General features: G+C 55.5%; 1 protein-coding gene and 1 long non-coding RNA gene across 9 annotated transcripts in view; one reads left to right on the top strand and one right to left on the bottom strand.

Moving 5' to 3' along the window:
- MTSS2 (MTSS I-BAR domain containing 2) overlaps window positions 1-12,237 on the bottom strand; it is a 91,684-nt gene extending 79,447 nt beyond the window's left edge. For 5 of the 8 annotated variants that reach the window (XM_073307172.1, XM_073307174.1, XM_073307176.1 and 2 more), the window contains exon 1: window positions 11,673-12,236. In XM_073307172.1, the coding sequence (XP_073163273.1) occupies window positions 11,673-11,741 (69 nt within the window). In that variant the 5' untranslated portion in view covers window positions 11,742-12,236. Of the gene's footprint in view, window positions 1-11,672 lie in introns of all 8 variants that reach the window. The other 3 variants (XM_073307171.1, XM_073307169.1, XM_073307170.1) reach the window with 1 other exon arrangement.
- On the top strand, window positions 10,330-15,749 carry LOC140896084 (uncharacterized). Its single transcript, XR_012154447.1, has 2 exons — window positions 10,330-11,255; window positions 14,598-15,749. It is a non-coding gene; the product is annotated as an uncharacterized lncRNA (long non-coding RNA).
- Window positions 15,750-23,331: the final 7,582 nt, after the last annotated feature.

Genomic DNA, 23,331 nt, shown 5'->3' with positions numbered 1-23,331 from the left:
GCCCTGCCTGCGAGCAGCCTGAGCACAAAGCCAGGCTTGTGCCCTGTCTTTTGGCCAGGTTGGATATTTCCCCCCATGCCTCTGAGGAGAACACGGATCTGTTCCTTTGCACCCTCCTTTGTGCATCAGCCCCCGCACCAGCACCGCTGTGGGCAGAACGTTTCACTTCGGAGGCTTGGAATTTCCCAGCGAGTGTTCTGAGGTTCGGGGCCTTTTTTAGGATCAGGACGACGATTGCTCTGCCCCAGATTCCTCACAGCTTCGAGGCAGGTCAGACGCTGAGCCCAAGCTGCATGTCAGCATTCACCCTACAGAGCACGTCCCCCCAGAACGGGAGAACGTACAGCGAAGCCCCTCCCCCCTGCTCGCCTGGCTGGGGCTGCAGCAAAGATGCGAATGATGCAGAGACTGACAACGCATGCCAGAGAGCCTGCAAAAGACATTGCTCCTGAATACAAGCCATGAGCGTGGGACATTGCATGTACAGGGGATTTGGGATCTTCTTGTTACTAAGGGAACAGGCCTCAAGGTTTGCTACAAACAATCCGCTCTGCTGTGTTTTCCCATTCCCCTTCCTGCTAGCCCCCGAAGCTGCTTTCTCCACTAAGAAGTGTCATCATTCAATCTTCCACTAAAGGGAACTCCAACCACTATGGGCTAGACCCTGTCGCACTTGTGGGGTGGTGCAAAGTGACCTTAACGCTGCCCTACAGAGCAGGCGAGGATTCCCTGGTATGTGGAGACTCATCGCTGGCATAGCTGACCAGCCCCTCCTGGGCAAATCCCATCCCATGAAGGAGGCATGTTGGGGGCAGGGCCAGCGTTCACAGCACTCTGGTGCACCTCACCAGTGGAAGTTAGAGCAGCCCACAGGTGGTTCTGACTTGCCTGGAGCGGGGCGAGGGGTGGCACAGTTTGGCCGCACAGCCATCCCCAGGATTGGGGGAGACCTACAGGCAGCTTAGAGCCACCATCGTGGCCAATGGCCTGTCAGCAATGCCAAGCCAGGGCAAGGCCCCACGTGAACGTGTGAAGGCCCATGGAAGAAAGCCGAATGGCCCAGCACTTGAGGTTCCAGGGGTGCATGAGGCTGCTGGATAGACAAGCACTAAAGGGCGAATTTAACGGCACCGTGCGTGAGAGGAATCCCAGGAAGGGAGTGCGCTACAGAGAGTGGCAAGAGGGGCAGGGATGCTGGGGGAGGGGATGGTGTCAATAAACAGGCATGGAATTAAGCAAGACTTTGGCTTACTGCAGCAGTCAGGTTTGGAGCCATTCCAGCACTCTCTGTGGGGCTGAGGTGGGGAATGGTCACTGGGTCCCTCAAGGGTTTACTTGCAGAATGCATGGCTGGGCTTTGCCTCCTCTGGCCCTAGACCAGAAGCTTTAAAATACAACATTTACCTCTTTAACCAGCACAGAGCTCCAAAGGACAGACGAGCCATCACAGCCGAGCTCCCGCTGGGCCCTCTCCCAAAGCTTGGCCCGAACCTCTCTGCAGGTTCTCAACTGGCTTATTTCCTCAGCTTTCCATTCCCCCCTGCTGCTTGTGCAAGGGGGAGGGAGTAAAGTGAGGAGCAGTGGGACAAGATTAAGCCAAGGACAATTGCAGATGTACAGCTATGACAGTCTGTGCGGGTCTGGCCCCAAATGCCCCACCGGGGGATCTAGCCCACGCAGCCAGGTCTCCAAAAGGAAGTGGTGGGAACGCCATCATGTGGGGCATTTCAGAGAGGGCTGGGGGAATAGGAGGTTGTGGGGCTGTACAAACCCTTGGCCAGGGCGGGGCTGCTCCCTGCAGGAGATCTCCTCATGCTCTCCCCAACTGAGCTGCACCTCCCAAATGATGGGGCTCCCATCCTTGTCTCGCCCCGTGGAGCTGCCAGGCCTCAGGTACACACCATGGTGAGCAGGTCCCCCTGCTTAGCCTGTGCTCAGCTGAGCTGGACACATTGCCTTCTTTTAATCCCTTAACCCCTTTTATAGGCCTTTCCCATTGCCCACACCCACCACACTGCCAGACAGGCTGTTCCTGGGGCATGGCTGACCTGGTTAGACGCAGCAAGGACCTGAGTGGTAGCCCTAGGGAGTGTGAAGACATTCAGAGAAGCAGCCTAGTTTGGGGGTATAGTGGGGCAGCTGCCCCACTCCAAGTTAAAAGGGATTAAGAGCAGCTGAGGGAGACTGGTGAGGTAGTTGGCCCCAGGTGAGGCTGGCTTAATCAGGCCACAGCTGGCCTGGATAAAAGGGCTGGGGGCCACGAGACAGAGGAGTCTCACTCTAGCCTTGGAGTGGGAAGGGCCTGGCTGCCTGGGAGTCAGGTACCTGGAGCAGGGCAAGGGCGGCTGCGGAGCTCCAGCCTGGTAAACCCCCAGGCTGCATGTCTTGAAGGCCTGCAGAGGTACTGGGGCTGTAGAGGGGCAGCCCGGGGACAGACAAAGGCAACAGGTCCTACCCCCTTGCCAGTGATGTGTGGCCATTGCAGTCTGCCCCAGGGAGAGGGGACTAGATGACTGTCAATCACCACTGAAGCAAGGTGGGCTTAGAGGGTTGTGGGTTTCCCTGGGAGGGGAGACCCAGAGAGTGGGGGTACTGCTGGGGCAGAACCCCAAGGTAAAGGGGCACCAGGTCTACGAAGGACACTGGGCCTGAGGCAGGCAAGGCACTGGCCAGAAGGCGACGCTCTGGAGCTGAAAAAGAGCTAATTTCCAGGATGACCAGCAGGAGGTGCTGCACCAGTGAGTTGTTGCTTTGCTACAGGGGGGCTCTTTCACAGACCTGCTGAGCCTCACCCACTGCTTCCCCACCAGCATGGCCCAGGGAATCGGGGACTAGGGAGTGGAGTCAGGGGGGCTGGGTTAATTTGCAGTGCTGCCACTGACTTACTGTGGGCCTTTCATGGCCTCCCTGTGCCATGACTCAGTTTCCCCATCTCCAGTAGAGGGATAATGCCATTTACCAACCAACATAAAACGCTGTGAGATTAGTAGCTGGAACAAGATCGGTGGAGGCAGTGTGGGCTGGTGGACCGGGCACTGGATTGGAGTTCGGGAGAGATGCGCTCTGTTCCTGGTTTGGCTTGTGACTATGGGCAAGTACCTTGCATCTCTGCTTCCCCTGCTGCCCCTCATCTCTCTCTCTGAGGCAGGGCCTAGCTCTCACTATGTGTTTGTACAGCCCCTTGCACAGAGGGGTTCTGATTTGGGCTGGAGATTCTAGGAGCTAGTGTCAGACAAACAATCACTGAGAGCAAAATACAGGAAGCCCAGGTCAGGAACCGGAGATGGACCCTGCCGGGGTGAAGCAGTAACAGCACTTGTCAAGAATATTCACATCCATGGGAATGGAGGGGCTGGTACAGGAAGGGACGTGTTATTAGCAAGAAGGAAGAATGGAGACAGAGGGGCCTGGAGGAACCTGGGTAAGTCCTGAATAATGCAATTTAATGTGGGGAAAATGCACGCAAGGTGAAGCCTGGGGAGGAAAGAAGGGTTGCAAGAGTGAGCAGGAATAGAGCTGGAGCAGTGTGGCGGGGAACTTGTAAACCACTGCGCAGGGCCGCGGCCATGTGTGCTTTCCTTCCTGCTGCCAGGCACCATCTAGGGCTGAAGGAGTGAGCCAAGGGGAGAAGTTTGTTCCCACTAGAAAACAGAGCAATCTGGAGGGGAGCTGACAGATCCAGAGGAGCCAAACCAAGGTGTAAAGCAAGCTGGGTCACATGGGGCTCAGAGCCACAAAGAGGTGGGGGATGGGAAAGGGAACAGAGCTGGACATGGCCACAAACACTGAAGTGTGTCTCTCCTGGACCATGGGTAGGTGGAGCCAGGGCAATGGCCACAGGCTGGGGTTTACTCTTGGCCATGCACTTGACCTCAGGCACTCTCTCACGAAGTCTCCATCTCCATTCCCCCTCGCTGGCTTGGTGCCAGCACTATGCAGGCCCCCTTAGCTTAATAGTCTTCAAAGGAGTCATGCGCCTAGGGCGGTGATAACCTTCCAGCACGAGGCATACAACAGGCCTATCCCTGGAGGGGGTGTCTACACTGCATTGCAAACCCCGTCTGTGGGACCTGCTCTTGCAGCTTCAGTGTTTCCTTGCATTGCAAACAGGGGTTTACAGTCACTGGACCTGGATCTCCCAGTCCTGCTGACGTCTGTACTAACATGTCAGACAGGGCTTGGCCCCAGGTCACAGGGGGCCTCAGATCCCCCCTTGGATGGGTTCCGGGACCTGGTTCCTGAGTGTGTGCTGACCTGAGTCTGACAGATTTGTGGGAGGCTTGAGCTGAGGTTTACAAGGCAGTAAAGACAAACCCTGGGCTGTTCCGAGACACCCTTCCCACCCTCCAAAGCTAAGAGCACAAAGGAGGAAGATAGGGGAACTGTGCAGAAGATAAGGGCTGTGGCTCGGGGGAACTCAGGACCCCCTGGCAAGTGCAGCAATCTAAGCAGAATCTGACACATGGCTTCACATTAGCCTGGCTCCAGGCTGGCTGAAAGCATGTGTGTGACCACTCCAGGCCCTCAAGCACTGTGGTCCAATCCAACTGCACATGGAGATGACTACATCCCGAATGGCAGCAGCCGAGAGCAATCATAATGAGTGTTCACCACTGGTGACCAATCAGATCACACATGCAAATCTCAGCTTCCTGATTGGCCCATCAGAGGTGAATAATAGTGTTTTGCAGCCCCATTGGCTTCATCTCCTGCTCAGGATATTAATTTAAAACAAAGATTCTTCCTCCTGAGACAGTCATGGCCATAACGGAGCGACTTCCAACAGACCCCAATCCAAATGTCTGTAACCATACTAATGCGGACGCTGGTTTCGTGTTTTGATGGACATCGAGCTTCCGCGGAAGCAGTCCCTAACCTCTGTTTTGCTTGGGTCAATATTTGCCTCCCAGGGCCAATGAACCTCCATGTTAAACGCCACAGAAGTCAATAGCCACATACTAAGCAGAAATGGCCTGGCTCGGCGAATCAGAGCCAGGGAAAGTTGGACATTCACTGACTTTCATCCAGCTGTCCCAGCTTGAATCCGTTCTTGGTGACTTGCACTGTGATTGTTGGCAGCTAGCTAATCAGAGTGCTGAGATTTGCATCTCAGATGGTTGTTAATTGGAATGCTGTTAGCAATTGTATAATATGCAAGTCCCAGTGCACTTGCTATTAAGTGCACTAATTGCAGTATCTGTGTAGTATGCAAATCCTGGCGCTCTTGCCTTCACCCATATGCCCACAACAAACATGGCCACTGCAATGCCTCATCCCATCCAGCTGACAGCGAGAGAACATCTCATTTGAAATGACGGGTCTCTAGAAAAATGTAATCCTGGAGACCTTCTGAGATGCAATAACACGAGCAAGGTCTCCTGGGCACATCCTGTGTACAGGGGTTCGTGTAGCCCCAGTTCAGTTAGCGTGCTGTAAACAGGAAGCTCCCTGCACTTATCACTCGCTTGGTACAGCTCTCTGGCTTCAGACCTGCCCTCCTATCATGAGGACGGCAGCCGAACACTTCACGGTGAGAGGGGCGGTGCTCAGAAGGGGACAGCTTGTTTTAAAACTCTCCCCCCGCATGGAGCAATAATACCTGCAGCCTCCATGCAAAAGCCAGGGACGTGGCATCAATTTTGCATAGCAGGCCTACCGGAGATGTTGACATGGGGTTGATGATACACGAACCATCAGCAGGATCCAGTGGAGAGGGTATTGGAGTGGCCTGTGAAGACCTGGGTTCTATTCCAGGCAAGTCAGGTCACCGCTCGGTACCTCAGTTTCCCTCCCCGGCCTTTGACTGTCCATTTAGCTAACATGAGACAGACCCTGCCCCAAAGAGCCTGCAGCACCTAGCGCAACACAGCCTTGGTCTCAGTGGGAGCCTCTAGTAGCGATTAGAACAGCAACCCTAACAAGAGCCGGGACCTCTCTGAGCTGGGTACGAAACCTATGTGCTTCCCCCCGAGGGCTTAGAGTGGGAAGGCCCAGAGGAGATCCCAACTCTCACGGTCTGTGCCCCTGCGTGTGTCTGCTCCAAAGGCTGGCTGGGAACTCGCCTGCAGGAGCGGTGGGCTGAGGAGCGGTAGCAGAGCTGCACTGGCTTTGGGATACGCAGACAGGGAGGGGATTTTCCATGGTCTCACATGCAGCCTGCGTGTCCCATAGCTAAATATATCCCTCCGGGCGGCGTGGGGGGTGCAGAGGATATTTAGGGGTGTGCACATGCAGCTGGAAAGCTGACTTACCCCTCAGGCAAGGCAGAAACAACAGCAGTGCCAGCATGGGGTAACGCAGCCTTTATCCTCCAGTGCCATCTCCACAGCCCCTCATGCCACAGGGTCGGGGAAGGCACTTTACACACGTGCTAAGCAAGAGACGCCAAGTCGGGTCGTGAGATCGGTCTGGCTTTCTCTGGGTGGAGCCGATACCACTGCTGGGTGTGGCAGGGATGCTACCATGTGGTCTCTATGGCGCGTGTACGTACAGAGCATCCATACTGGACCGGAGGGGTGCATATGTGTTTGTGCTTTTGCACACACAAAGCACCAGATGTGCATGTGCGAATACCCACAGTGGGCAGTCTTTGCATTCTGTTTGCCTCCCAGGTGTGGGAAAGTCTGGCACAGTGCGTACATGTCTGTTCACAAGCCATAAGAACCTGCCTCCTGAAAGCAACCGGCCAGTCACAGCCTTTGGTCAGCCAAAGACTCCAAGGAGCAGCTGACTTGCAGAACTACAGGAATTAGATCTGGAAAACAGCCATTAAATCAGGGTGTCTGTTCCCTTTGAGCCAATGCACTGCTGTCCCTAGCATCCAGTGCTCTGCCCGGTCTGGCTTGAAGTGACTCGGGCAACGAGTCTTCCACCACTCCCCTGACAGACGGTCGCATGCTCTGCTAGACAGTAGGGGCTTTGTTGGGCAAAGCTCCTCAAACATTGTTTCCAGACCTTCAGCCAGTTTTCCTGTGCTCCACCTCATCCCAGGGTCCTGAGTGACATCCCTTGGTCCAGCCCAGTCAAGTCCTCTTGTTCCTTGGGGAGAACAGCAGCCAGGTAGCCGCATGGATATGCCTTTAATCCAGATACACTTGCGTAGTTCTTCTAATCACCTTCCCCAGCTCTGGGGTGCTCTGAGCTCCTTCTAGTCAGTCCACACCTAGGAGCGCCCCCCTGCACCTGAGGTCCAGGGCTGGGCCAGTCCACAGAAGAGAGAGACTCTCTGTTCAAGCTCTGTGCCAAGCTCACCATGTGCCACAGAAATCCCTGCCCAGGAAATGTTATTTCAAGCCTCTGAGAGCATGATGCCAGCCCCACCCCGGCAGGTACACCCCTGTGCCACCCCAAATGAGCAGGGGGCAGCAGCCCTCGAGTCGAGAGAATTACCCCCCAGAGAGGGGATTCACCACAGCTGGACCTTGGCCACCCCGGGCCCTGCAGCCAAACTATGTGGCACGCCTCCCCACAGGGAACGGCCCCCATGCGTCCCCACCACGGGCACCGGGTTAGTGCCCAGAGGGGGAGCAGGTGCCCACAGGAGGGCGGGATGGGGGGCAGGGCCCAGGGGAGCTGGCAGCGGCTGCTGTTCCGGGGGACACTGAGCATTCTGCCTGGGACTGCACACAAAGCGAGGCCGTGGCGCAAGGCAGGGCCCTGGGGGCCACGTGGATCCCGGACAGAGAGAGACAGAAGAGCAGCTGAATTCCTCCCCATGGCAGTGCTGCTGCTGACCTGCGAGTGCCCTGGGTGCCCTGGGGGGGAGGGGAGAGGAGGGGCACCTGCAGTTTGATTTAATTGGGGATGGGTCCTGCTTTGAGCAGGGGGTTGGACTAGATACCTCCTGAGGTCCCTTCCAGCCCTGATATTCTGTGATCCTATGCTGTGCCGACACCTCCCCCCCCCCCCACAGATCCCTCACTCTCTACCCCTCCCCCCAGGGCCTGTCATCCGCCCCGCCCTGGGCTACCAGCCGCAGCCCCATGCGATCCCTGCTCTTTGGCTGGCACCGTCCCCTGCTCGGGCGCCCAGGCGAAGGGGTGGCCAGACCCTGCTGGAAGATGGCTGCTTCTCCCAGACATGGGCACGCTGGGCCCTGGACACGCTGGGCCATGCTCCCACAGGTGGTGGGACAGGGTGAGGAGGCCGGGCCAGCGCTGGAGGAGCGGGTGGCAGCCGCAACTCATGGGTTGTGACAGCGTGAAGCCCAGCAGAGCCCAGCAGCTGGGCTGCCAAGATCTAGGCTGCTGGGAGCTGGAGGCCCCACAGCAGAGCTCCCTCTCTACAGTGCTCTCCCCACGCCCTGCCCGGCTTCAGACCTCCCCTGGGCCTCTCTCCCTGGCCACTGTGCTCCATCAGGGCCTCCCTCTGCCCGCCTGGAGTCCCAGCACAGCCAGGGCTCACTGGAGGCTGGGGGGCTCTGAGCCCCGTAGGTCTCTCTTGCTGGGCTCTCCCTGGCTGGCGAGCTGCCTTTCAGGCCCCAACAGTTCACTGGGAAGCCAGGTCATTTCCCCACAGAGGACACTGGCTCTTGAGGGGCCAGATTCTGCCACGGTGCAAGCAGGCCACAGAGCGTAATGGAGGGGCACCAGCTTTGGCACAGCGTCTCCCTGGCAGGCGAGCTGCCTTTCTCCCTGCCCTGGCCTCCGGGGGCTCTTGGAGCCCAAGACAGGCGGGAGAGAGAGACGGGCGAGAGTCCCTCTGCGCAGGAATGATGCATTCCCTGCTCCATTGCCTCAAATCCCCTTGGGAAGGTGGCTCCTTCCAGCTATTCACCACCAGCCACCTTTCTGGCACTAGCCTGGACGAGAACTCCAGGGGCATCTCCCTTCATGGACTGCACAGGAGCCATTCTAGCTAGAAATGCCCAGGGGCCCTGGTGATGGAGGAGAGCTGGCCTGGCTGGCTCCAGGGGTCCCACCTCACTTCCCTGCACTTGTAGGCTCCATCTACCTTTGGAAAGCCTTCCCTCTGCTCTCCTGGAGCGTATAGCTCCTGGGTGCAGGTACCGTGCTGGCCTGCCCTGGCTCCGGGGCCTGGCTAGTCTGTTCTGCAAGGAGAGGTGTGAACAGCTCCCAGGGTTCCATGTTCATTGCCTCTGGCTGCCTGCAGCTCAGACCATACGGAAGAAGCTGGCTCTCCCAGTGACCAGCCCTGCCAGCTCACCTTGGGACTTTTCCTGCTCACCCAGGAGCACCTGCAGACCTGTTATCCCCTCTGGGCCAGCCAGGCCAGCTCAGGGCTGTGCAGATGGGTACCCAGGTATAACTGAACAACACTCAGCAGACAGCTCTGGTGCTGCTGCAGTCCAGCCTGGAACCCAGGTCCCCGCCCGCTGCGGAGTTGGCTGGAGTCACACACTGGCACTCAGCAAAGCGATCCCCACTGCACGGGGCCCAGTGCAGAGACAGCCAGTGCTACGTGGCCGGTCTTCAGGGCAGAGCTGCACTTGCAGCATTGGAACAAGCCTGGTGCCCCTCACACCCACTCCACAACTGAGCTCGAGCTTCCTATGGAGCATGGGCTGCTCCAATGCCCAGCCCCATGGCCTGCATGGGGAAGGGCCCAGTGGAGTGGGAGGGAGAAGCAGACAGTGGCTGGCCCAACGTAGATCTTAGCCTACTAGGTAGGTACAGAAGAGACCAGCCTTATGGGTCTAAACCCAGAGCTCTTCCACAGTGAACTGACCGAGGGGTGCAGCCAATTCCTGGTCCCTGCCAGGCAGCTGAGCCCGCCTGTGGCATTGCAATTCATCCATCCCCTGCTGGAGAGCAGGGAGCCCAGTGGGGCTATGAGGTCCGGAGGCAGACAAAATACACCCGGGTTAGGGATTGCCAGGGGAAAGAGAGATGGACTCTCAAGGCCAGGGAGCATCTCAAAAGCTGGCAGGGAGGCTGCACAGGAACCAGCAGGCTCCAGCTCCCCAGCTGGCACCTCTCTCTCTCTCAAGACCCCAGAATCCCTCCAGCAGCTAGAAGCAGCCCTGGGGAGACACCAAGGATGACTTGTCAGGTCTCTCCAGATCCAGCAGCACTTGGTAACAAGGTGCCTCTGAACCAATAACTGCATCTGTCCAGGCGGCCCAGAACTCTGCACAGCAGGGGACAGAGAGACAGGCATGTGGGGCAGGGGGCCAAGGTGGCAGTCGGCCAGCCGTACCGCTCACCAGGCTAGCGGGACAGAGGAGCCCTGACAGCGCCTGGGTGGGGGTGGAGGGTGTGCGAGAAGGAAGAGAGGACACAGTCCATGCCTGCAGAACCTCTGTCCCATAAATGCAGTGGGAAAACATGCCAGCCACTTGCTTAGCCCAGCCACCCCCTGCCCACAGGAGCCCCATAGCAAAGCAAGCAGGGGAAAGGGATGGAGACAACCAGTGCGGTGCAGTGAGTGCCGTGCCCCTTCCTCAGTCAGCTAGTTGTGGCCACTGAGGCAGGAGACTACACTAGCTGGACTGTGTTCTGAGCCAGGCTAGCCATTCTGCCTGCCTAGGTTTGAAAGTGGCTGGATCCCAGGCTGGCCTGCCCTGGGGGGCAGCGGCTGGGCATGGGAATGGTTGAGTGGTTGAGACCCAGCCAGTCCCTCAGTGCTTGAGAATTTTATAGGCAGACGTGACTGTCTGGCTTCTGAAAGCCCCCTGTTCTCAGTGTGGGAATTAACCATCACTTGGTTAACATCCCCCTTCGCCACCACTCCTGGCCAGGTGACGGTGCCCTGGCCCGGGCCTCTCTGTGCCCAGCACAAGCCATGGGAGCAGGCGTGGGGGGCTGCAGCCCTCAGCATTGCAGGCCTGAGTGGGGCTCTCCCAGCTAGCTGCTCTCTGGTGCCGATCCCTTCAGCCTCCGGCGCCCTGCACCCCCAGGGCAGGGAAACTCCAGCCAGTCCTGAAGCAGTTAATCCCCTGCTCCGCCGGGCTTTATAGATTTAGCCCCCCTGCCTTGGCAGTGACAGCGTTGGCTGGGCTCAGGGCGGCGGCGCGGCGGGAGGGGAGCCGCTCCTCCCAACACCCCAAGTGGATGATCCCCGAGCCACAATCAGCCGCCCCCTCGCAGGGAAATCAGAGCCAGGTCGGGCTGGAAGGCCCCGGAGAATCCACCAGGCCAGCCCCGGGCTGAGGCAGGACCAAGGAAACCCAGAAACGTTGCGCCTTGAGAAAATTCAGCCCATTCTGTCTTTTCACCCCCAACCGGCTCTAGACCCCGAGGTCACCTGCCCCCCGCGCTTTCCCCTGGCGCCCACGGCCCAACACGAGCGCCCAGGTGAGTGAGCGGCCGCAGCCCGCGGGAGGTCGGGGCGCTTCGAAGGGAGCCCGGCGGGCGGTGGAGTCGCCGCCGCCCCAGCGCGGAGCGGAGCGGGGCGCGGGGCGGCGCGGGGCGGGGCGCGGAGCGGGGCGCGGGGCGGAGCGGGGCGCGGAGCGGGGCGCAAGCCGCAGCCGGTTCCGCGCTGCCCTGTGGCCCTTTCTGCGAGCGGGCACAGCCCAGAGGGGCCGAGGGCGCCAGAGGGAAGAGCGCGCACGGCCCGCGGCTGCCGATTTGGTTTTTCGCTCCGTATCGTTCCCTGGGCTCCCAGCACCGCAGACCCACCCGCCTCCATCTTCTCCGCCGGGGAGCTCCGCGGCAGGGGGCTTGTCACGCTGCGTATTTTGACTGGGTGGGTGGGTGGGGGGGGGGTCTTACCTTCATGTCGTTGACGATGGCTTGGAAAAGGCCCCCCAGGGCTCCGCACTCCTTCTCGACTGTCTCCATAGTCAGCAAACCCCGCGCGGCCGAGCCAGAGGGGAAGCCGCGAGCGATGTTGCAATCCGGGGGGGGTGGTGGGGGGGGGATCCACCAGGAAACGACCAGAAACCCGGGCAAATTTCAGCCGCGTTTCAGCTTCCAGCTCCTGCGCCTGGGCCCCCGTCTGCGACCAGAGCCGAACACAAAGCCCCGCGCCGCAGCCCCGCGAGCCCGGAGCGGAGCAGTCTCACGCCCCGTCCTTTTGTCAGGTTCGCTCCGGCGGCTTCGGGGCGCCCCCGGGGGCGGCTTCAGCAGCGCGCAGCGGCCGCTCGCCCCAGCGCCCACGCGAGCCCGCCTTCCACGGCCATGGCGGGGGGGGGGCGTGCAAGGGATCCGCGCTCGCCCCGCAGGACCGTGCCCAGCCCCCGCCGCCAGCCCAGGCTGCCCGGAGCCGGCGCGCAGCGAGGCAAAATGGATCCGCTGCGCCCTGCGCTGCGCCGGGCTCGGCTCTGGGGGCAACGCGCCGCGCGCCGTAACCCGAGAGGCGCCGCTGTCACATGGCGCGGGGGAGGGGCCGGGGGGGGATTAGAAGCGGGGGGAGATGCCCCTGGCCGGGGCTCCGGGCTCCCAGCGGGGCCGGGGCTCAGGGAGCCGCCGGGGTAACCCCCCCCGCGCACCCCCGGGGCGGCGAGGGCTGTGACCAGGCCATTTCATCGCACGGGCCTTCACTAGCTCGCCATTGCTGTTCCCGACGAGGCGCGGCGGCGGGGGCCCAGGTTATTCTTTAAACTTTAGATCAGGATGGGAGGGCGGAAGGGAAGCGCATTCGGGGTATTTTATTCCACGTCGAGCTGGAGCCAGGGGAGTGCCCCATGGTGGGGAGGCAGTCGGAGCTGCAGGGCCTGGGGCTGACTGAAGGATCAAGGACGTGTTCCCTAGCCCCAGAAAGGGGCTGATTGCACCGGGGCCCCGGCTCCTGGCCAAGAGCAGGGGATCTGCGAAGCCCGGTAGCGTCTTCTATTCAGCCACGTCTTGCAAGGCCGGGAGTGGGAAGCCTACAGCCCCAACCACTAGGTCAGGGACAGTCAAGTATCTTTTGTCAAGGTCCAAAGTTCCTGATCAAGTTTCAATCAAGGTCCAGACTCCAAAGAAAATAATAAAAACCAACAAGTAAATATGATTTCAGGGTCTATTCAAAAGTGCCTCGTGTCTGGCTTTGGCCTGCTGTCTGCCTCAGGACTACTCCTCCTCCACTCAGTCACAGAATCCTAGAATATCAGGGTTGGAAGGGACCTCAGGAGGTCATCTAGTCCAACCCCCTGCTCAAAGCAGGACCAAATCCCCAGCTAAATCATCCCAGCCAGGACGTTGTCAAGCCTGACCGTAAAAACCTCCAAGGAAGGAGATTCCACCACTTCCCTAGGTAACGCATTCCAGTGTTTCACCACCCTCCTAGTGAAATAGTGTTTCCTAATATCCAACCTAAACCTCCCCCGCTGCAACTTGAGACCATTACTCCTCGTTCTGTCATCTGCTACCATTGAGAACAGTCTAGAGCCATCCTCTTTGGAACCCCCCTTCAGGTAGTTGAAAGCAGCTATCAAATCCCCCCTCACTCTTCTCTTCTGAAGACTAAACAATCCCAGTTCCCTCAGCCTCTCCTCATAAGTCATGTGTTCCAGTCCCCTAATCATTTTCATTGCCTCCCACTGGACTCTCCAATTTGTCCACATCCTGTCATGGGGGGCCCAAAACTGGACACAATACTCCAGATGTGGCCTCACCAGTGCTGAATAGAGGGGAATAATCACTTCCCTTGATCTGCTAATGCTCCTACTAATGCAGCCCAAAATGCCCTTAGCCTTCTTGGCAACAAGGGCACACTGTTGACTCACCAAGAGGAAACAAGCCCGATTGTGCGACAGCTTGTACCAGTCACTGGGGCATTGTGTAGGCATGAAGATCCTCTGCTAATACACATGCCTGAGAACATGCAAGCCCAGGCCTCTAATCAACTGGAGAGGGGAAAGGGTTCCCATTGATGGTACCTATCAAACCAGAAACACTGACCACAGAGATTCCAGCCACCCACTGGTATCTACAGAGAGAGAGAGAGAGCAAATTCAGGACTGAAAGGTGGCATCTGTTTGTATTCTCCTCACTTGCCATAGGCCCAGATCCAAGTTTAGGGGTCAGCTCCCCGCCTGGCTCCCAGGTCTACAACAATCTGACCCAACAGACCAGAAGAGACCAACTCCCAAGCCTCAGGGAAATTCAAAGCCCAACATCACACTGGGCTGCTCCAACACCGGAGCAGATCATTGTCTCTTCTCCAAACTTGGGGGAAGTTTGGCTCAGGATCTATTGGCTGCAACTCTAATTCTAATTAAATGAAAAGCTGGGAGGTAATCAGCTAGTCCATCCACTCACAGAGATGCTATCTTCATTCTAGGCTTGGGGGAGGTAGATTTCCAAGCCCTAAGAATGAACCTCCTTGACATTTTCTCTCTGCTACATGTGGCCTTATCAATCTCTTTTCTCTTCTCCCCTCTTGGTTAGATTCCAGAGCAGGAATTAGGCCAGGACACCTAGCTCAACCTTCTCACTCCTCCAAAAAGTGTCCTGGGAGCAGCTGTGGTCAGCTATTCTAGGGAGAGATGGGAAAGTTCTTCATCATCTGGCATTGCAAGGAACAATGGGGAGGTGCCAGGGCCAGATGAAGGTTACGAGGGGCCCAAGGCTAATGGGAGGGAAGCGTCTAAGTATGAATGACATATTGCAAAAAAATTTATGAAGTCATCAACCTACATACACATTTACATATTTATTTATGAAAAATTAACAAGTTTATTCTACTCTCACGACACTCATGTCTCCAAACAGATACTTCTGAGTAAGAGGTAGCCCGAAGGATGCTGCGCTGGCCTTCTCCTGAGCCTCCTTCCTCCTAGCTCGTGGAGATTGAACACTGCAAGCTGTATGAGGACGAACACTGCAAGCTGCTCACCTCTTTCTGCCGTGTGCTTCTACCCTCAGCTCTCCACCTGGCACAGTGCAAAGCCAAGACCTGCAGGTGTTTCCCCCCAGGCTATGGCCTCTACACCACATACCCTGTCTCACTCTGACTGCACTCTGGGATGCATCCAGCTTTTATTATGTAAAAGGAAACCACTCAGGTGTAAAATCCACTGAAGTAGAGGGCATGTCTACACTTACCCCCTGAGCGATGCACCCAGCGCGATAGGCTTCTAGACGCAATAAATTAACCACCAAGCGCTCTCCCGTCGACTCTGGTACTCCACCGGAGCGAGAGGCGCAGGTGGAGTTGATGGGGGAGCAGCAGCAGTCGACTTACCACAGTGAAGACACCGTGGTGAGTAGCTCTAAGTACCTCAACTTCAGCTACGCTATTTTCATAGCTGAAGTTGTGTAATTAGACCGACTTAGCTCACCCCTACCTCCTGGTGTAGACCAGGCCGACTTAGCTCACCCCTACCTCCTGGTGTAGACCAGGGAAAGTTACATTGGGTGGCATTGTATTTTAGGCGGTCTTGCTCTGAAAGCTGCCTCCCAGTGTTGCACTAGCTGAGAACAATGAATTTTCACATTGAACCCAAATATTATTTGTGGGACCATACCCAGTTTGTGTAGTTAATCTCCAGTGATTCACCACATCAGGCCATTCTGTCACCAAGCTCTTCCACAATTAGAGGAATCGACTCATAGAATAGACTCATAGGACTGGAAGGGACCTCAAGAGATCATCTGGTCTGGTCCCCTGCACTCATGGCAGGACTAAGTATTCTACAACATGTGATCAGCAGCTCTGACATGAGGTTTTTTAAGCATGAGTTCTGTGTGCACCAGCTCCCTACGGTTTACATTTGTTTGTTTTAAGCTTTCTGTAAGAAAAAGGTAACAGCTAGAAGTGACACAGATCTTTAGATGGTTGCCCAGTCATAATATTTAGCACTTCTGTACTATGTTAGCTCTTCAAAATCACTGTACAAACATTAAAACAAACAATATAAAGCCTTTCAGCTTTTGAATGACTAGGAGGTGACAAAACAGAGCTATTCCCTGTTGTGTTCTCTGCCGCCAAGAAAAGGAAGACTTCACTGAAAATCAGCATCTTAAAAGAACAATTAAGGATCTTCCAAAAGAACAGTCCAGCCAAGGCTGCTGTAGTGAGACCCTTGTTACAGCAGGTCTGGTGTTTAAGGCTGGTGTAGAATGAAGGGAGAGCTTCCTGTTTCATTTGCATGTGTAAATCAAGCAGACCTTGCTTATTTTTCCCCCTTGAAGTGCTCAGAGGTTAGGGGAGGAAAGTGAATGAGATTTTGCTTATAGCAGGTGTGAAAAAGCAGAAGGGACCAAAATTTATTCTTGTGCAAAAATGTGTTCTCCCTGAAATCAATAAGGCTGCATAGGTATAACTGTCAGCAGGAATTGGCCTCTGTTCTCCTTCCCATCTCAAATCACACCCCACACTTACCCAATGTTTTCCACTTGGGAAAGAAGTTAGTTGGAGTTGGGGCAGAAAAATGAGGACTAACTTCAGGGTTATTTAGCTTTAAGTTTTTGGAATGAAACTCAAAAGAAATCAAATGTGAGGTACTTTTATGATGGATTGAACAGCTAGAGAACCAGCAAATGGACAGAACCTGCCTTTGGCCTAATCAGCCAGTCTTTCTATCATAGCCTGCTAAGAAGTGGATTTAAAATCCTTGCGGGAGAGGGGAAGGAGAAACCTACAACGTTACATCTGATGAAGTGAGCTGTAGCTCACAAAAGCTTATGCTTAAATAAATTGGTTAGTCTCTAAGGTGCCACAAGTCCTCCTTTTCTTTCTACAACATTGTGTGTTGAGCTTCCTCCAGTGCTTTTGCAACCCCTTAAAGGTACAAAGATGCGTTGGCCTGGGGAGCTAGGCTGAGCACAAGGAAAGAACATGGTTGCCCGTGCATCCCAGTACAGAAAAATACATCAAAGAAAAAAATGGCATTTCTTTGATTTTTAGTACAGTTCAATGCAGTATTGAACACAGCGCATCATACATCTGAAGCCCCTTGATGGAAGGTTCTGTAAAAGTTAAAGGACTGGGATCCAGAATGGGATGGTTTGTTTTTCCTACAGATCTGTGGGAATTTGCCCACATGGGAGGGGCAATCATTCTGGCTGAAACTGGATAGAGTGTGTGCAGGTTTTGTGCAAGCTTGCCACCCTACCGCTTTGGTACTGCCCCTTTCCCCTCCCTTGCCCTGTGTCACTCACCAGTGTCCACAAACGGGACCTAGCACACATAGATGATGATGATTGGCATTAGGACCCAGGGGACAGCACCCTGGAGCTGCCTACCAGCCTCAGCAGAGGAGAGGGACAGAGGGAGGCTCTTCCCTCCCTGACAGCTAAGCAGAGCTCTGGAGAAATCCGGGGGGGGGGAGGGGGGGCAATGCCTGCTCAAACGACACCCACGGCTGGCACAGATTCTCGTGGTAACTGGATTTTTAGTGCCTGGTCACCAGTGTGAACCGGATCCCTGGCAGCGGTGCCGGCTGAGCTCCTGCCAAGCTGCAGGAGCACCCCGGCAGGGCTGCATGAACAAACTCGCTCCCTCGCCCCAGCCGCGCCCCCTGCCTGACCAGGAGGGCCTAAGGCTAGAACCTCATTAGCTGAATAGTTAATCTGGCCCTGGGGAGATGCAACCAAGGAACAAACTCTCCTCCAGGGCTGGGGCTGACCATGAGTCTCACTCCCGCTGTACCTGGGTAGCTCTTGCTGTCCTTAGTGGGGTAGCTGAGCTCCAGCTGCGGGATTCCCCCCTCCAAACCATGGGCTGAAGACTGAGGAGGGCAAGTTGAGTGAATTCCCCTCTCTTAAATCTGCCCAGATTGTCTGTCCATTCAGTCGCTATAGCAACTTGAAATGCACCCAGGTCAGGTCCTACAATGCAAACACTGGGAGCTGGAGCCAGTGCCAGAGAAGGCAAAGGGCACCTTGTTGAGCTGGATGGGCTCCCAAAAGGCCATCTCCAGCCAACAGCGTCACAAAGCAGCGGCTTGGCTAAACACCTTGGGGGCCCGGAGGATTTTGCTTGGGTCAACGCCCCAACGGCGAGACACCATCCCCCTATGCAGTCCAGCCTCCAAGCACAGGGCTGGAACGGCCGGACTCACAGCTGAGGGGGAAGCTACTTAACCAGCTCCCTGAGGGGAATAAGGCTCCTTTTCTTACAGGTGCCAAGGGCCAACTCCCAGGCACAGAAGAGAAAGGATGGCCTGGTGGTTAGGGAGTGAGTCTGGGATGTGGGTTCAACTCCCTGCTCTGCCCTAGACTGATCATTAGGCAGTCACTCACTCGGGCTCAGCTCCTGAAAGGCATTTGACACTGAACACCCACTGAGTTCAAGGGGAGCTGGGCATCTAAATACCTTTGAGGGGCTGGGCCTCAGGGCTTCAGTTCCACCCCTTGCCCCATGGGGGCTGTGACAATAAGTACATTAAAGAGTGGGAGCAGCTCAGACACTGTGGAAACAGGGGCCCAGGTACACCACCAGAGGCACATTTTGTTTTTTAAATAAGGTCGTCACCCGTCCATGGGGGGAGGGGCTGGACTGATGGTCTCACCTGCATCCGTTTCTCTTAAGTAATCACTGGTGGCTGATGGCTGCCTGGCTGAGACACCCGCTAGGATTATTTAGTATGTGATACTCTTCCCCCTGACTCAACACTGGGCCAATGCACCAGCATGGGGCTGGGGAAACTGGTGCTCCAGGAGATGTAAGAAATGGTTCTAGGAACTGGCCCTTCAAAGTTTCACAGCACTCTTTGCAAGAGCAGGGGCACTAACTCAGTGCCAGGGCTAATTCCCTCCTGGCTTGTGACTTTCTCTCCTGAACTGCTCCTGGCTTAATCTGTTGCCCTTTGCAGTTAAATGTCCATCACCTTCCGCACCAGGAGTGACTGCATTTTAGTGGGAGAAGCAAAGCAATTCCTAATAGCATAGTTCCAGGTGCTGTATAAATGGAAGAGGTTATAACCCAGCCAGCGGAGGCTGCAGGACAGCATGCAGCAAGTGAAGGAGGAAAGCAGTGTTTTAGAGCAAGGGCAGTTTCCACAAGTAGCACAAGCTTAGAGCTGTATCTAAGGGGACGGATAATTCAGCTGCGGTCTTGGGACCAGAGGCCCTGGGTTTTGAATTCTCCCAGATGAGCTCCCCACCCCGACGCTGACGCGTCTGTGACCAGGGACAGTGAGGACTGCAGTTTGGCGAAGGGGACCCCTGCGCACACCGCCTGTGGATTGAGCCACCACAGGCGAGATCTGAGAACTGGTCGTGGGAGCGTAACCACCTTGTCCAGGTTGTCGTGCCCTGGCCGGTAAATTGAAGCCAGCCAGGCCTGGAGAGGTCTGAGCCTCAGCATCGCATGTTGTACCGCATATGTACAAGCTGCCATTTGTCTGAGGACCTTCAAGCAATTCCTTGCTGTGGTGGTGGGATATTGTCCGAAGCCTTGTATGATGACTTGCATTGTCCAAAAACGAGACCCTGGTCAGGCCAGAATCTTCCTGCCAGAGTCCAACACTCTCCAAATGAACTCTATTCTCTGAGTGGGGATAGAGTTGATTGGTGTACATTCAGAAGGAGACCTAGCCTGTCGAAGGTGGATCTCATCAAGTTGATGTGCTGCTCCACTTGTGACCTGGAGCGCCCCCTGACCAGCCAGTCATCGAGGTATGGGAAGACCTGCACCTGCCTTCTCGGGAAGGCAGCTATGACTGCCATGCACTTGGTATAAACTCAGGGGCCACTGACAGACCAAAGGGGAGGACCATAAACTGGTAACGGTTGTGGTTCACTACGAACCTGAGAAAGTGTCTGTGGGCTGGAATTATCGATATGTGGAAGTCCATGTCCTTGAGGGCGAGGGCATGCTGCCCTCGTCTCCCGTACCAATCTCCCGGATCCAGAGATGGGATAATTGCATTTAGAGAGATCATGTGGAACATCAACTTCTTCATGAACCTGTTGAGGCCTCGTAAGTCAAGGGTGGGTCTGAGACCCCCTTTGGCTTTGGGGATTAGGAAATATCGGGAGTAGAATCCCTTGCCCCATAGTTCCTGAGGAACCTCCTCCACTGCTCCTGCGGCGCAGAGCCTTTGAACCTCCTGCATGAGATGCTCATGCGAAGGGTCCCTGAAGAGGGACAGGGAAGGAGGCTAGCAGGGAGGGGAGGAGCAGAACTGGAGAGATATCCCACATCTACTGTGAGCAGGACCCCAACAGTATGAGATTATCTGGAACCAAGCACCGTAGAAGTGGGACAGACAGTTCAGAAAACAGGGAGAAGGATCTGTTGAATAGACTGGTGTGTCTAGTCCGGAGACCCATGAATTGAAATTGTATCTACTGAAAAGGAGGACTTGTGGCACCTTAGAGACTAACAAATTTATTTGAGCATAAGCTTTCATGAGCTACAGCTCACTTCATCAGATGCATTCAGCTGTAGCTCACGAAAGCTTATGCTCAAATAAATTTGTTAGTCTCTAAGGTGCCACAAGTACTCCTTTTCTTTTTGCGAATACAGACTAACATGGCTGCTACTCTGAAACCTGTATCTACTGAGGATTGCTTGCTGGTTAGCATCCGAAGCTGGAGCCCCGCCATGGAGTACACTTTCCTACTGAAGAGGTCCAGTTTCCTTGAGTCTTTGGATTTTGGAGTTGAGCCCTGTTGCCTGTCTCTCTCTTTCATTCGCCACTGATATGACCAGCGAACCCAGCTGTGGATAAGTAAATAAGTATTCGTACCCCTTAGAGGCGATTAAATACTTCCTCTCCACCCCCTTAGCTGTAGGGGGAATGGAGGCAGGAGTCTGCCACAAGGTTTTTGTAATGGCTTGAATTGTTTTAATGAGAGGCAATGCCACCCTGGATGGCCCTTCAGGGGTTAATATGTCCACCATGGGGTCCTCAGACTCTACTATCTCCTCAGCTGGTAGCCCCACGTTATGGGCCACCCTGCTCAACAGCTCCTGGGGCACAGTATTATCAATGGGGGGTGGCCCAAAGGACGACGATCCCGCCACTGCCTCATCCGGCAAGGACAATGACGAAGCCCTAGGCGGAAGCCCTCCTGTCCCTCTGGCTCCCTGGACGTGTCCTACTCTGTGCCCTGCTGGTTGGTGCCGGTAGTGGCCGGTGGTGGAGCCGGGACCCAGATGGGGCTCTGTGCTGTAGATTGAAGCCGTCTCGGTGCCTCGAGGTGGGGGACTGACTCAAGGTGGTAAAGGGGTGCATCCTTCTGAAATTATGGACTGGGAGTCCCTGAAGTAAGTGCCCTGGGCTTGGTGGTATGCCCACAGGGTACAGAACGGCCACTGCACGGGCCCATGCAACTGCGCCCACCATGGCACCATCCCTGCCTCCTGCCTGTGTCAGGGCTGCTCTGATCAGAGCCGACTGCGCCTGGAACAGCAGGACTCCGCCTCCGATGACCGGGACTCCAAGCACGGAGACCATGGTGCCGCCGAGCGGGACGGTGCCACGGAGAAGGCGAGCAGTGCCTCATCATCGCAGGCTTGCCTCTGGACGGATGCCGGAAGTCTATCCAGGCTGGCAATCAAGTCCCTGGTCACCTTGAATGTGTCCAGGGTAGAAGGGAGCTCCAACTCCTCCACCTGGCACTCTCGAGCAGGAGAATCCAATGACGCCGGACTTGTGAGATGGTGCCGGCTCCCGTGAGACCGGGTGCCCCTGTGTGGGATGCACACTGCTGGCACTGTTAGACCCGGCTGCTCTCACTGTGGGCAAGTGCCCCCCGTCATCTTGTGCTGCTTATGCGGCACCAGTGAGTGCGAGCGGTGCTGTTGCCTCCACAGGCTTCAGCACTGGGGAGCGACGGGGCCGAGGGTCTCTATGCCCAGAGTCCTTCCTTGGTGCCGTTTCTCTCACGGAGGCCGGAGTGCTCTGCATGGGGATGCTCAGTGCTGAGTCCTGGCCTGGGGCTGGCTGGGGACGGAGGGCTTCCTCCATATGGAGTTGTTTGAGCCTGAAGTCCCTTTCTTTTGCAGATCTTTCAGCACTGGTCTGATGTGCCTCCCCATGACACTTAAGGCAGGAGTCATGGGAGTCACCTGTTGGCATGGGCTTGTGGTAGGTCCCGCATGGCTTAAACCCTGGGGATTGAGGCATGAAGCCCAAGAGGGGAGGGAATTCGGGTTGAGGGGGGAAGCCTCCCGCTTCTATCTAACTAACTACTAAGACTAACACTAACTAATGAACCATTTACAGGATAATCAAAGTCGGATCCCTATGGGAAATGCTTGCTGAGGCAAGAGGGACATGCAGCTCCAATGACCATCGCTGGTGACGAGAAGGAACTGAAGAGCTGGGGGGTCAGCAGGGACCTGATATACATCGCCATGAAGGCGTGACTCCAGCGGGCTCCACAGCTGACCCGACAGGTACCGCTAGGGGAAAAACCTTCCAGCGACTGCACGCGGCATGTGCACACCTACTTGGAATCAACATGAGCAAGCACTCGAAGAAGAAATGTGAAGTAATCCACACTGGAAAACATAATCCCCAACTATACACACAAAGTGATGGGGTCTAAAAGAGATCTTGGAGTCATTGTGGAGAGTTCTCTGAAAACGTCCACTCAATGGGCAGCGGCAGTCAAAAAAGCAAACAGAATGTTGGAATCATTAGGAAAGGGATAGATAACCAGAAAATATCTGAATGCTACTATATAAATCCATGGTATGCCCACATCTCAAATACTGCATCCAGTTCTAGTCACATCATCTCATACAAGATATATTCAAATTGGAAAAGGTACCAAGAAAAGCAACAAAAATGATTAGGGACATGGCACAGCATCTGTACAACGAGAGATTAAAAATCCTGGAAGTGCTCAGCTGAGAAAAGAGATGACTGAAGGGGATACAACAGAGTTCTGATAAAATCATGACAGGTGAAGAAAGTGAATAGGGAAGTGTTATTTACCCCTTCACGTAACACAAGAACCAGAGGTCACTCAATGCAATTAATAGGCAGCAGGTTTAAAAGAAACATTAGGAAGTATTTCTTTACACAACGCACAGTCAACTAGTGGAACTCATTGCCAGGGGATGTTGGGAAGGCCAAAAGTATAAGTGGGTTCAAAAAAGAACTAGGTAAATTCATGGAGGACCAGTCCATCAATGGCTATTAGCCAGGATGGGCAGGGATGCAACCCCATGCTCTGGGTGTCCTTAAGCCTGCTTGCCAGAAGCTGGGAATGGGCGACACAGGATGGATCACTTGATGATTACCTGTTCTGTTCATTCCCTCAGGGGCACCTGGCATTGGCCACTGTAGGAAGACAGGACACTGGGCTAGATGAACCTTTGGTCTGACCCAGTATGGCCATTCTTATGTTCAGATATGGTAATTTCCTGCACTATCCTGGACAAGCCTTATTGAATGACATTTGCAGATCATTGTCGGTCAGGGATTGTATGTAATTCCATGGGGCAAGGGGACAGCAATCCTCCAGGAGATAAGGACAGTGGGGGTGGAGGTGATTGGGCAAATTCACTCAGGGTGTAACACCTCCAGAGATGCTGCATACA

The sequence above is a fragment of the Lepidochelys kempii genome, chromosome 12 (assembly GCF_965140265.1).
Source record: "Lepidochelys kempii isolate rLepKem1 chromosome 12, rLepKem1.hap2, whole genome shotgun sequence".
In the NCBI taxonomy this organism is placed as follows: Eukaryota; Metazoa; Chordata; order Testudines; family Cheloniidae; genus Lepidochelys; species Lepidochelys kempii.
This window is presented reverse-complemented; position numbering and strand designations above follow the sequence as displayed.